Source organism: Oryctolagus cuniculus, chromosome 15, assembly GCF_964237555.1.
Source record: "Oryctolagus cuniculus chromosome 15, mOryCun1.1, whole genome shotgun sequence".
NCBI classification, from domain to species: Eukaryota; Metazoa; Chordata; class Mammalia; order Lagomorpha; family Leporidae; genus Oryctolagus; species Oryctolagus cuniculus.
In genome coordinates this window covers 442,426-456,673 of record NC_091446.1, presented here as the reverse complement: position 1 = coordinate 456,673, position 14,248 = coordinate 442,426, and the positions used below count along the sequence as shown (strand labels likewise).

Here is a 14,248-nt window from a genome sequence, read left to right as displayed (position 1 = left end):
GCTGCTGTGATGCGACCTGGGTGGCCAGGCGAGCTGGGGCTGTGGAGGGGGGGCTGGGGTGACCCAGCAAGTGCGGGCAGAACTGCACCCCCTGGGGTGAGGGAGGTGGGAGGGAGGAAGCTGGGAAAAGGGGGTTGGGCTCAGGACAGGGGTGAGGTCAGGTCAGCAGGGCTTAGCCAGGCCCTCGTCCCACAAGAGGTGGAGAGGGTGAGCCTGTGAGCCCATGGCGGGGTCAGATGGCCATGGGAGAGGACGCTGGCAGCTCTGACAGCGGTCGTGCGAGTGGGGGAGGGCGGGCGTCCGTGCAGGGGCTGGGTGAGAACAGATCCCGTTACCCAGCAGTGCTGGCCAGCGCGGCCTGCCTCACCACGTACGCGACTCAAACGTAGCACAGCCCAAACCTAACAGGAGCTCTAGGAGCTAGGAGCTCTCAGAGGAACACACAGATAAAAGCCACAAACGCGTAACCAAAGAGACAAAAACCGCACGACTTGTGCTGCCAACAATACCACCGTGGAAGTGAGGAAGCGGCCCACAGGCGGCCCACAGTGGGGAGGACATCTGTGTCCCCCGCCCAGACCTGGCGACCCGGCAGCTGCCCAAGCCCCGCCCTGGTCAGCAAGGACCCACGGCCCTCCCTGCATGGCCTCTCACCCAGGGACACACACGGCCTCTGCTCTCTGCAACAGCTCCCGCCCAGCAGCCTCCACACTGCCCAGCGTCTCTCCCCGTGCTCACTCGTCACGGGGACGCAAGCTCCCGACAGCCACCGGGGCAGTGAGGCCGCACCTGCAGTGCCTGGATGGCGTTGTGGTAGCAGCTGAGCTCGCCGTGCACGTTCTTGGAGTTCTGGGCCAGGCGGTGCCACATGTGCGCCAAGTAGTCCTCGCTCTCATCCTTGAATTTCTGCATCTCCATGGTAAAGTTCTGGCCGAGTTTGGCTTTCACGATGACCATGTGCTTGAAGATCAACCTAAAGAACAGCAAAAGAGCAATCGGTGCTGGAGGCGGGGGACAGAGAGCATGCGGCCCCCTCCCCGCCAGAGTCCAGGGCCAACCCTAACCCTAACCCTAACCCCAACCCCAACCCTAACTCTAAACCCTAATCCTAACCCTAACCCCAACCCCAACCCTAAACCCTAACCCTAACTCTAACCCTAACTCTAAACCCTAATCCTAACCCTAACCCTAACCCTACCCCTAAACCCTAACTCTAACCCTAACTCTAAACCCTAATCCTAACCCTAACCCTAACCCTACCCCTAAACCCTAACTCTAACCCTAACTCTAAACCCTAATCCTAACCCTAAACCCTAACCCTAACCCCAACCCCAACCCCAACCCTAAACCCTAACCCTAACTCTAAACCCTAATCCTAACCCTAACCCCAACCCCAAACCTAAACCCTAACCCTAAACCCTAATCCTAACCCTAAACCCTAACCCTAACCCCAACCCCAACCCCAACCCTAACCCTAAACCCTAACCCTAACCCTAACCCTAAACCCTAATCCTAACCCTAAACCCTAACCCTAACCCCAACCCCAACCCTAACCCTAACTCTAAACCCTAATCCCAATCCTAAACCCTAACTATAACCCTAACCCCTAAACTCTAAGCCTAACCCTAACCATAACCCTAACCCCTAACCCTAACCCATAAACCCTAGCCTAACCCTAAACCCTAACCAAACCCTCACCCTAAACCCTAACCTTAACCCCTAATACCCTAACCCCTGCCTAACCCCTAAACCCTAACCCTAACCCTTAAACCTACCCCTAACCCCTAACCCCTAACCCCTAAACCCTAACCCTACCCTTAAACCCAAAACCCTAACCCTAACCCTAAACCCCAACCCCAACTCCAACCTCAACTTTTGCTCTCCTGTGGGGTCTCTGAGGAGATCAAGTGTCCAGTGGACCCGGGGTAGGAGAAGCTGGCTGGGGGCAGTGCCCGGCGCGGGGCACTCACAGGCGGTGGGCCGTCCGTGGCAGCACCTGTATGGCCTCGTCCAGCACCCTGAGGCCGCCCTCCCAGTCGCCCTGGTCCGCATGGCAGTGGAACAGCAGGCCGTAGAGTGCCACGCGGAGCGAGAGGTCATCCTCGGCGCCTGCAGGAAGAGGGGCACAGCCCGCAGGCCCAGGGTAGGGGGTCCGGCCCCTAGCACTTGGCCCCCAAGTCCCTGGCCCCCCGGTCCCCCAGTCACCCACTCCAGCCCCACCCCCGGCCCCCAGCCCCCTGGTGCCCCGCCCCAGCCCCGGCCCTGGCCCCAGGTTCCCGGCCCCCTACCCCCCGGCCCCCCGCCTGCATTCTGCCACCGGCCCCTGCGAGCCGCAGCCCTGTGCCCCGGGGGTCTCTGCCACTCGCCCTCTCTGCCCAGGCCGGGTCTCACCGGCGACCCGAGTCTCCTCGGGCTACTGTCCTCCAATGTCCCTACGTTTTGCACCAGTGGGAAGATTTAAATTTCTGTGCCTCTTTCCACAAAATATCTGCCATACGCCATTCTGCTTTCTGTCGTGATAACGAACATGAATTTTAAAGCCACGCGACCGTCCCCACGCCCGTGCTGGCTTCACTGCAGGGAGGCGACCGGGCGCCCTGTGGCCCTGTGCAGAAGCAGGGCCAGGGCTCGGCCCTCGGTGTCCTCACAGGGTCCTCACGCAGGGCAGGGGCTCGACCCTCGGGGGTCCTCACGCCGGGGCCAGGCTCGGCCCTCGGGGGTCCTCACGCGGGCTGCCCCACTGCACGCCCAGCTCCACGTCTCAGGGCCCCCAGCACAGCCCCCGCTCACCTCCCAGACCACGCTGGGCTCCCACATGAGCAGGGACGGTGATGTCCTAGAGGATTATGGTTTCCCTGGCAACGTAAACTAGTGCGAGAGCACCTCCTGTTGTTGGAGGGCCAGAGCGTCCTGGTGTTGGTGTGTGGTGTGCGTGTCTGCATGTATGATGTGTGTCTGCGTGTGGGGGGTATGTGCATGTGTGTGTGTGATGCGTGTGTGATGTATCTGCGTGTGTGTGGTGTGCGTGTCTGTGTGTGATACAAGTGTGTGATGTGTCTCTGTGTGTGATGCATGTGTGTGATGCGTGTGTCTATGTGTGTGATGTGTGTCTGTGTGTGATGTGTGTCTGTGTCTGTGCGTGATGCATGTGATGTATCTGTGTCTGTGTGTGAAGCATGTATGTGACATGTCTGTGTGTGATGTGTGTGTCTGGGTGTCTGTGTGTGATGCGTGTGTCTGTGTGTGATGCGTGTCTGTGTCTGTGTGTGATGCATGTGATGTATCTGTGTCTGTGTGTGATGCATGTATGTGACATGTCTGTGTGTGATGCGTGTGTCTGGGTGTCTGTGTGTGATGCGTGTGTCTGTGTGTGATGCGTGTGTCTGTGTGTCTGAAAGGCTCTGTCTCCACACTTCATGGAAGTACAGAACTCAGATTTATCTGTTGGTCAGACCAAGCTGCAGCCACCGTGCTGGCCTGGGCGAGGCCGCAGCTCCCATGTGCACACGAGGAAGTCACCGCTTCGTCCCATGGGGCCTGCGAGGATCGTCACAGCTACAGTGGCTTAGCGGGAGGCACAGGAACTTCGAGGCACCAGAGTCCAGATGGCACCCAAGCCCCCACCCCATCCCTGTGCTCTGCAGCCCCTGGGTCCCAGGCCCCGGCACACACCTGGGAGGAAGCTGCCCTCGGGGGTCCCGCCGACCTGGAAGTCTGCCGTGGGCCACTGGTGCAAAAGCAGCGTCTTGCCCTTCTCCTAAGTAAAACAGTCAGCAGCTCAGTGCAGGAGCCGCGACCCGCTCCATGCCGCGTGCTTGCCTGTGCCTGTCAGGGGGCAGGGGACTGCAGCGAGAGCTCTGAGACAGGAAGGCACACACATGACATACAACACATGCGTGACACACCACACAAAACACACGAGACCACACAGACCACACACGTGACCACATACACACCACACAAACACATGCAACAGCACATATTGTGCAACACATGTGACACACCACACAAAACACACGAGACCACACACGTGACCACATACACACTACACAAACACACACAACAGCACATATTGTGCAACACATGTGACATGCCACACATGTGACACATAACACACGTGACCACACACACCACACACATGACCACATACACACCACACACAACACACATTGTGCAACATATGCGACATGACACACATGTGACACATAACACATGTGTGATGCAGTCACACACAACACACGTGACCACACAACACACGTGACCATGCATTCATGTGATGCGCCATACATGCACGACACACATCACACCCCCACCAACATATGACCATACACATACAGATCACACACACACACCCCACACAATACCACACACACACAACCACATGCATTACCATAAACACATGCCAGACACCCACAAACACATTATACACATACCATATGCACACACGACACACACACACACGTAACACACCTCACCACACACACAGCACACGTGCAGGCAGGTGATTGCCCCCTGTAACCCATGGTCTCTTCAGTGACACGAAACATCCAAGCCAGTTTTCTTGGCTCAAAATCAGTGGGAACAAAAGCACCCTGGAAATGCATGGGTCAAAGCTGGTGCCGTAGCGTAGCAGGTAAAGCCGCCGCCTGCAGTGCTGGCACCCCATAAGGGTGCGGGTTCGCGTCTTGGCTGCTCCACTTCCGATCCAGCTCCCTGCTATGGCCTGGGAAAGCAGTGGAAGGTGGCCCAAGTGCTTGGGCCCCTGCACCCACGTGGGAGACCTGGAGGAAGCTCCTGGCTCCTGGCTTTGGATCGGTGCAGCTCCAGCCATTGCGGCCATCTGGGGAGTGAACCAGCAGATGGAAGACCTCTCTCTCTCTGTCTCTCTCTCTCTCTCCGTCCCTCCCTCCCTCTCCCTCCCTCCCTGTCTGTAACTCTGTCTCCCAAGTAAATAAACGAAATCTTAAACTGGGTCGCGGTGGGAGCAGCTCTCCAACTCCAGAAATGAGAGAAAAACGAGCTACAGCAGAACCAGCAGACGGTGGGGAACGACAAGCCTTAGAGCAGAGAAACAAGACTGTTGTTCAAAAGTTGGTGCTTTGGAAACAAGGACAAAATTGACACAACTGACCAAGAAACAGAGCTGCCTCACAGCATGAGTGGGGGGGGGACCGCCGAGCGCCTGAGCCCAGCCGCACCCGGCAGGCGGCGGGAGGCCGAGAAGGGCTGGCGTGAATCCCAGCAAACACTCAGCAACCCCTGAACTCTCCCAAAACCTCAACACACAGAAACCTGCATGAAGACGCCACCACGAAAGCACAACCCCGGCCCACCCCAGACATTGGGCGCAAACCCAGCCGTCTGAACAAGATGGCGCATCGGGACCCCCGGAGCGCAGGGAGGGCCCGACCCGTGGTCGTCTCACGACAGAACCCAGAGGACCAGGAATGGGCGGGAAATCCCCGAGCACCACAGGGGTCCTTAAGAAGAGGCCACGGCTGACACGGTCCCTCCAAGACCACCATAGAGACAGGGGCGCCGCCCCCACGCCACGCTGATGAGACCCCACAGAACCAGGAAGGGAGGGGAGCGCGAGGCGGGCGGTCTCCTTCCTGTCCGCAGAAAACCCCAAGGGGGCTACGGGACAGGCTCCACACTCGGCAGCAGAGTCACCCAGACGCCAGGGGCTGCTCTGATGACGCAAAGTGGAGGTTCTGACAGGGGCCTGTGGGAATTAAGTGGGTGCTCCTGGGGGAGGCCCACACCAGCCCTGAGACCCCCCCCTCCCGAACAGCCCTGTGGGGGTCTCTGTCCCCTCGGGAATCTCGCACAAGACCCATCAGATGCAGCAGAGACCCAGGAAGCCCAGCCCCCAGCCCCCGGCACCTGCGTCTTGGCCTCTGTCTTGTTGATGAGGCTGATGACCCTCTGGACGGTGCCCTTGGCCTTCTTCCTGCTGACCACCGAGGACAGGAACGGCAGCCAGGCGTTCCAGTACTGCCGCGCGGCCAGCATCACCAGGGCGCTGTTGCCCGCGATGCTCCCGAACCTGAACAGAGACCCCGAGCAGAGGGATGCGGACGGCACCTGCTCGGCCCCGGAGGCTTCCACTCAGCAGGAAGGCTGGGCCCTCTGCAGCGCGCTCGCCCCTCTAGGGGGCTGGTGCTGGCCCCGGCCCTGCCGCCGTAGGCAGTGGGTGCTTCGCTGCCACGGGCCGGCCAGCCACCTGCCCTGCCTGCCCCTCTCCGGGCCTCTGGCCTTACTGAGCTTCTCCCAGTTCTGCCCATGCGCCTCTGTCCCCAGTCGGCTGCCCGGGGGTCCCCCAGGAGCCAGCCAGGCTCCCCAGGGCCCCTGCACACCTGGCGCTCTCCATGAAGGCCTTGGCCGCCACCAGGCGCAGCTGCTTCCTGCCCTTCAGGTTCTCCATGATGCTCCTGCCCTGGACGCCCGCCGCCGTGCTCAGCATCTCCGCCGTCAGCCGGGCCTCGACCCTGGCAGGCAAGAGCGACCCAGGAGGGTGGCATCTCAGTGCCTCGCCCAGACTCCCAGGCCGCGACGCTCACCTGGTGAAGGGCAGCCCGAGGACCACTGCCAGGGCTCCCCAGGACACGGTAGCGGACTGAGGCCACGCTGTGGGGCGCTGCCCTTGCGAAGACCCTACGCCAGAACTAAGTGGCTGGACCCCGCCAACCCCAGACCCATGAGACAGACCCTGGGTCCAGGGTGCCTCGCTTCCAGCCACGGCAGAGCAAGCCCCTCTTTGGGGGACCCCTGCTCTCGGCGGCCATCTTGTCTGGGAAGGTCCCAGCGTGGGCTCAGGGCGCTGCCTCCGTGTGGCTGCGGCTGGAGCAGAAGGGGCACAGGCTGAGGTCAGGACAGCCCTGGGTCCTGGGTCCCACCTGGGTCCCACACGGGCCCGGGTGCCGGGGCAGACGGCGGTGCCTGCCTCTACCCCGAGCCGCGCAGGCCGCCCTCTAAAGGGGAAACGGGCCTGGGCGGAGCCCTAGCCTGCCCACACAGCCACGTCTGCACTCCTCTGCGCGGCTCCGGCACCTCCTTGCTGGCAACCCTGCTGGCGACGGCTCGTGCACCGTCCCCGCCGCCCTGCACGCTGCTGCTGGCTCACGGGGTCCTGCACCCCGCAGGACCTCTGCCTACGCCCCTGCTCGACTGTGACTCTCATCTCCCAGTGCTTGCTCTGGGGCTTGAAATGCATACCCTGAACCGACCACAGCTCAACCTCGAATCAACGCACACTGCGTAAAACCCCAGCACCTGACACTTGTGGAAAGCGGAAGCAGGAAGGGGGGGGGGGACCGTGAGTGTCCGCCGGCCGAGCGACACTGTCCCAGAAGCCTTTGCAAGGCCCCTCGTGCAGGGACTTCAGAGTTCTTTACACTAAACCAACAAAGACCCGGGTTAGAGGAGCGCCCTACTCCCGTGCGCCTCTCCCCACGCTGCGCTGCTGGCGTTGTGTGCAGCCGCGCCCCCGGCCACCCGGGAACGCCTTCTCGAGAGCTTAGCACTGGAGGGGAACCCTGCCCCCAGCCTCGTCCCTGCAGCTTCCACGCCTTCGCTGCTGCAGCTTGGGAGCGGGTTCTCCTCCGCTTTCACGGCCCTAAAGCGCCTCCCCCGCGCCGCCATTGCTCCGGGCGACGGGGACGCAGAACCCCAGCTTGGCAGCTTTTCCCTTTCTCAGCGTGTGCACGGCACTGCCCTCTGTGAAAAGGCGGCGGCGGCAGTGCCGGTCCTGGTCCCATGTGCGGCGTGTCTTCCCCAGGCCAGCGTCCTGAGCGCAGGAAACCCGTGTGGCCGCTCTGTGTTTGCTTGGGCGTCGCCGGAAACCGCTGTGCTCTGCATTGGCCGTTTTAGCTCTGCTGGAAAAGTCTGCAGCTGCCGCGGCTCCAGACGCCCTTAGCCCTGTCGTCCCTCCCAGGCTCGGTCTCGTCCCGCAGTCTGCGCTTCCAGTCTTTTCTCTCTGCTTCCATTGCCATCACCTGCTCTGTACTCGCACTCCCGGGCCACCTCCGGAGTGTCGGATCCGACTGCAGAATTTCCGTCTCAGTTACTCCATTTTTCATTGCATTTTCCAATTCTTTGTTGAAATTCTCTGCCTGTACTTGTGTCCGTTTGTAACAGCTTCTGTAAATTTCTTGTCTGCTAACTCCAGCACAGCCGTATCTGGGTGTGTGCAGGCTGCTTCTCCCCACGTGTCTCGTTTCTCACCGCAGGCTGGACATCGTGGGCTGTGTTGCTGAGTGCGTGCATCCTGTGCCGTGTGTGGGTCCTGTGCCGCGTGTGGGTCCTGTGCTGACTGTGGTTCCTGTGCCGTGTGTGGGTCCTGTGCCGCGTGTGGGTCCTGTGCCGCGTGTGTGGGTCCTGTGCCGAGTGTGGGTCCTGTGCCGTGTGTGGGTCCTGTGCCAAGTGTGTGGTTCCTGTGCCGAGTGTGGGTCCTGTGCCGTGTGTGGGTCCTGTGCCGTGTGTGGGTCCTGTGCCGCGTGTGTGGGTCCTGTGCCGTGTGTGGGTCCTGTGCCGTGTGTGTGGGTCCTGTGCCGAGTGTGGGTCCTGTGCCGAGTGTGGGTCCTGTGCCGCGTGTGTGGTTCCTGTGCCGAGTGTGGGTCCTGTGCCGTGTGTGGGTCCTGTGCCAAGTGTGTGGTTCCTGTGCCGAGTGTGGGTCCTGTGCCGTGTGGGTCCTGTGCCAAGTGTGTGGTTCCTGTGCCGAGTGTGGGTCCTGTGCCGCGTGTGTGGGTCCTGTGCCGTGTGTGGTTCCTGTGCCAAGTGTGTGGTTCCTGTGCCGAGTGTGGGTCCTGTGCCGCGTGTGTGGGTCCTGTGCCGTGTGTGGGTCCTGTGCCGTGTGTGGGTCCTGTGCCGAGGGTGTGGGTCCTGTGCCGAGTGTGTGGGTCCTGGGCTGACTGTGTGGGTCCTGTGCTGTGTGTGTGGGTCCTGGGCTGACTGTGTGGGTCCTGTGCTGTGTGTGTGGGTCCTGGGCTGACTGTGTGGGTCCTGTGCTGTGTGTGTGGTTCCTGTGCCATGTTTTTTCCCACAGGTGCCCCACATCTGCCCGCTCAAGGCTGCTCTGGGCTGGGTCAGGAAAGCGCACGGCGGCCCTATTCCTCGGGGCATCTTTCTCGATGCTGAGGGCTCAGTCTCCTGCACGCTGGTTGGCCAGAGTTCCAACTTATCGCACAGACCCCCAGCCCTGCTGCCCGCCACCCTGCACACGCACAGCCTCCTGTGGGGTGCCCAGGCTGGGCCCCGTGGGCTCCCACGGCTCTGCTCCGGGCCCTGCTGCAGCAGGCAGGGTACTGGGCTGCGCGAGCGGCTGCTTCCCGTTGCTTTGTTTGCAGCCAGAGCTGGAATAACGCGTGGCTCAGACGCGGGTCAAGTAGGAAGGTCCAAACGGCATTCTTAGGCTAACTACTCTTAACCCAGTTCTTTGTCTGCAATTTATTCCCGCAAATTCCACGTGCGTTTCTGCATAAAACTTTAGAAGGCAAACGACTAGGATGGGATCTCTGGGAAGTGTGTCCACAAAGGTTCCATACCCAGCTGGCTCAACTGCCCGGTGCTGTTTGTGGCCAGGACCTGAGGCTGGATGCCCAGAAAGTGTGGCACTCAGCCTCCTGGCCCCCAGCTCCAGGCCCGGACACAGTGGTCACTCAAATGGAGTTGGCAGAATGGCACAGAACCATGGGCAAACTGGAGGGCGGGGCCGTGGCTGAAGGCCAGGGCTCCAGGCACCACGGGGACCTCACTGTCTGCAGAGAGCTGTCCCAGGTCCTGAAAAGGCCATCACACGTCCACAGGCCCCAGTGCCCCCGGCCCGATGACGCATCTGTATGGCATTTTAAATTATGTGCTACAAGGATTTGTCTAAAGATAAAACTCAACTTTGGAGTCCCTGTAGGAGAATGGCCGGCCAGGCGCCTTTGTGCTTTGCGTACGTAGGGGGCTTTTTTTTTTTTTTTTTTTTAATTTTTAGTTAGTTCTCAAGAGATTCGACGTGCTTTCCAGACAGAATTCTGAGAACACGATGAGCGGCGAGTTTTCACTCAACCGGGGAAGAACGCGTGGCCCCTCGCTGCTCCCAGCCCTGGCCCTGCCTCAGCTCCTCCATGAGCTGCCTCCTGTGCACGGACCCTGTGGGCGCCTGAGACAAAGGAGCTCACGCAGAAGAGGGACGGCGTGGCCGGGTCCCCTCTCCACCGCCTGTGCGCTATCTGGACTGGCCTCCTGCTGGGCCCCACCAGCGACCCTCCCCTCCACCCTCGCGCCGCCTGCCTGAGCCCCGCCCCTGCCCCACTGACCCCTGCTCCACTTCCCACCATCACGACCACCAACTGCTCTGTCAAAGCGTCTCCTCTGTCCAGGTGCCAACCCCGACAGGGCGTCAGGCCCTGCCGAGCGTGTGAACACGACCCACCGCAGCCACATGGCTTCTGTCTCCTTCCCCGGCGCTCTTGGCCACAGCACCTCAGCCACTTCCTGGCAGGTCGCCCCCCAGTCCCACCCCAGGCCCTCCCATACCCTTCAGGTCCCCCACCTCGGCCCCCTCTTGGTCCCCCTAGGCACCCCTAGACACTTCCTCCAGTCCCCCCTGGCCCTCTCATACCCCCCAGGTCTCCTCCAGATTCCCCACTTTGGCCCCCTCCAAGTTGCCCCCGGCCCCATCTTGGTCCTACCAGGCCCCCCCCAGGTCCCCCCTCAGTCTTCCGTGGTCCTCCTGTACCCTCCAGACGGGCCCCCAGGCCCCCACCCCTGCTCAAGCGTGGATGGGCTCCCTCAGTGAGCAGCACAGTCGCTGGGTCCCCCTGTAGCTTTCTGGCTGAAGGCATCGCTGCCAGCACCCCACATCTTTCTCTTTTCTGGATCATTCCTTGGATTTTGTGGGCCAGATCTTCAAGCAACTTTCTAAAAATGGCGTTTGGGACGTGCATTTTCTGGCTCGGGTAAAAGTGGCTTTGTTTTAAGCTTCTACTTGACTGACAGTGTGGCGGGGCTGTCAGCAGGGAGCCGCTTCCTGCCCCTAGGGACTGAGCACCGTCTCCCCAGGTGCACGTGCGAGACCCTCACCCCGCAGGGACGGTGTCAGGAGGCGGGGCCTCAGGGAGGCGTGAGGTCGGGAGCGCAGGACCTCAGGGGTGGGATCCGCGCCCCAGGGAGGGATGCGAGGGGGGGTCTGTGAGTCAGGAGGTGGCCCCCACCCTCTGCGCTCACTGCAGTCTGTGGACTGCCCCACGGACTGAGCCCAGCCCCCTCGCCGAGGCACACGTGACGGGCTCTCTCCTCAGGCTCGTGTCCACACCGTGAGGATATCACGACAGGGTCACTTACGGACCAAGCATCCTCAGGAACTTGATGCCCATCTCCGTGGCCCTGTGGGAGCAGGCCATGGTGGTCTCGTGGTCGTGGGCCACGAAGGTGAAGTGGGCCAGGCGGGTCAGCGCCTGCAGCTCCACCAGCGGGTCCGACCAGCTGCACTCGTATGCCATCTTCACCACCTTCCGGGGCCGGGAGGAGAGGGGGCGTCAGGCAAGCAAGACGACCCCTCCCCCACCGCTTGCCCTACGTCAGTTTTGTGAAGCTCGAGCAGGCCACACACACCACGGACACCAGCAAAGGCGGGGGTGAGGCCCGTGGGCGCCCCTGCCTGAGCTGGGGCAGGACATGGGGTGGCCCCATGAGAACTCACAGCTCCAGATAGGAAACGGAGGCAGCGACAACCGGCGTGGCCAGGATGTGGGCACCGTGGGAACCCAGCCTCTCTGGCAGGCCCCGTGCACCTCAGCCTCCCTGCACACAGCTGCTGCCCACCCGGGCAGCGGGGACGCCCACCTGGGCCAGGGAGGGCACGCTGAAGTCCATGAGGCCGAGCCCGTTGCACGAGTACATCTCCAGGGCCACAAGCACCCTGGTCACGGCGCTGACGTCCTCGGGGCTGCTCTGCTGGGAAGGACACAGTAAGCGGCCATCAGCCCACCTGTGTGTGGGCCACCCCTGGCAGGGCTGCTGCCCAGGCTGTGTCTGTAGCTGACCACCTCCAGGTTAGCTTCTCACGCCGTCAAAGGCCGTGACCTCTGGGGCCACCTGGGTGGACGTGGAGGGCAGCTGGGCTGGCACAGCCACTGCCCCAGCCCCACCCAGAGCTCTTCCTTCCCTGGCCTAGCCTAAGAGCTGTCCCCACCCCCTTCCAGGCTGGGCTGGGCTCAGCTTCCTGGGACTTCCTGCCCACTCGTTGGGGTGTTCTGGCCTGGAGCGTTACAGCAGCCGAGGGTGGGGTGGCCCTGGGTCCTCTGACCCCAGCTCCCCACCCAGGCCATCTCCCAGTCCTAGGTTTTCGAGCTCCATGGCCCTGGCCTGGGCAACCTGCAGATGAGGCCTCAGTGCAGGGCACCAAGGGGGCCCCACCCCCAGGGGGCCTCCTGTCCTGGATCCTGAGGGCAGCCGGGGCGGGGACGTCAGTGGGAAAGGAGCTCCTGGGTCTTGCCGGCAGACACGGCTCTGTCACCACAGCCCCTGTCTAGCACCCACTGAGCACAGGGGGCCCCGTGGTCATTGGTGCCGGCAGGCCCCACCGCCCGCTGTCCCAGACGTGCCGCAGGGCGCACCTGCCCGTCGGGGCCCAGCCGCGGCCCGATCTGCTGCTGCAGCAGCTGCTTGGCCTTCACCCAGGTGGCCACGAGCTGCTGCCGTGTGCTCATGGACACCACCTCCTCTGGGACGTTCCCGTCACTCAGGTTCAGGGCAAACTCGCAGACCTGGAGCCGACCAAGGCAAATTCTCAGTAGCGGACACGCCATCCTCGCCCTTGGTGCAGACGGACAGCAGGTGACACGGCTGCCCAAGAGCTGCAGGACGAGCGTGCGTGCCCCCAGGGGGCCTGGAGTGGGCACAGCCCCCAGGGCGCCGACTGCACCCCTGCATCATCATGGCCACGTCAGCTCCCGCCAGTCCACCGTGCACCACCCCACACCTGGGCGTGACCACTGTGAGAGGCAGAGCTGCAGCCTCAACCAGCCACACTCGTGATTCTGGGGGCATGGACTGAGGGCCGTGCAGCTGCTGCACCCAAAGCCCCCGTCTCCCAGCACCCTGGGACAGGTCTCGCCATTCTGTGCCTCAGTTTCCCCTGTAAGTGGGGATAAAATGCAGTGTCCAGAGCCTGGCCCGGGGCAGTCATGCTGGCCAGGGAGGTCGCTGTCAAAGGCAGGACTGCCCAGCTGTCCCACCTGCTCCATGCAAGGTGCTCAGGCCAACGTCCCCTCCCCCTACTCTGGACAGACCTCCAGTCTCCTCGGATTCCACAACACGAGTTGGGGGGGGCGGCCCCTCTCGGTGCTGGCTGGGCGGAGCCTCTGCTGTTGCTGTGGTGGCTCCTGGTGCCTGGACCCAGCACCAGGCTCGCGTGGGAAGCTCCCCCGGGCACCCGGGCCGGCCCATGCCCTGGCCCCTGCCCCTCCTCACCCAGGTCGTCACCCCACTGGCCCTTGCCCTGGCCCTGCCTGCCTTCTGAGAACGAGGACCTGGACCGTGAGGTGGCCTCTGCCGGCACCGCCCCGCGCAGGGCCCTCTCTGGGGCAGCCGTCCTGTGGGCCCTGCGGCACCAGCGTCTTCCCCGGCAGGCTCTGGCTCGGGGCCGCCGCTCGGGGCCTGTGCGGTGCGGTGCTCCTGAGCAGGTCCCGGGGGGAGGGGGGCTGCCCTCGGGCCGCTTCTGCGGGCTCTGGCTCCCCTGCCCCGCCGAGGATGCTGGGAGTCCCCGAAATGCGTCAAGAAACTCATTCCTTTCAGGTTGAGGGAGTCTTCCGGGCCACAAGGGGTGAGGGGTGCGGCAAGGCCCACAACCCCCCCTTGCCCACAGCCTCGTGGACCCGAGTGCTCCTCAGTCTGCGGGGTCGGATCACACACGGGCCCTGCGGGGCGCTGCGGGCCCCGGCCTGCGTCTTCCTGCAGCACCGGCCTGCGGGCCCCGGCCTGCATCTTCCTGCAGCACCGGCCTGCGGGCCCCGGCCTGCGTCTTCCTGCAGCACCGGCCTGCGGGCCCCGGCCTGCGTCTTCCTGCAGCACCGGCCTGCGGGCCCCGGCCTGCGTCAGCCTGCAGCACCGGCCTGCGGGCCCCGGCCTGCGTCTTCCTGCAGCACCGGCCTGCGGGCCCCGGCCTGCGTCTTCCTGCAGCACCGGCCTGCGGGCCCCGGCCTGCGTCAGCCTGCAGCACCGGCCTGCGGGCCCCGGCCTGCGTCTTCCTGCAGCA

General features: G+C 62.9%; 1 protein-coding gene across 11 annotated transcripts in view; it reads right to left on the bottom strand.

The window, feature by feature from the left end:
* Positions 1-14,248, bottom strand: part of CFAP46 (cilia and flagella associated protein 46) — a 76,718-nt gene that overhangs the window by 35,212 nt on the left and 27,258 nt on the right. For 9 of the 11 annotated variants that reach the window (XR_011382720.1, XR_011382722.1, XR_011382721.1 and 6 more), the window contains 8 exons: positions 12,609-12,758; positions 11,836-11,946; positions 11,335-11,501; positions 6,360-6,491; positions 5,887-6,049; positions 3,673-3,757; positions 1,971-2,109; positions 790-973 (listed from right to left, as the gene is read on the bottom strand). Coding sequence is in view for 8 of the 11 variants with exons in the window: in XM_070058264.1 (XP_069914365.1) it covers positions 790-973; positions 1,971-2,109; positions 3,673-3,757; positions 5,887-6,049; positions 6,360-6,491; positions 11,335-11,501; positions 11,836-11,946; positions 12,609-12,758 (1,131 nt within the window). In the remaining 3 variants the exon portion in view is untranslated. The remainder of the gene's footprint in view (positions 1-789; positions 974-1,970; positions 2,110-3,672; positions 3,758-5,886; positions 6,050-6,359; positions 6,492-11,334; positions 11,502-11,835; positions 11,947-12,608; positions 12,759-14,248) is intronic. The other 2 variants (XM_070058263.1, XM_070058270.1) reach the window with 1 other exon arrangement.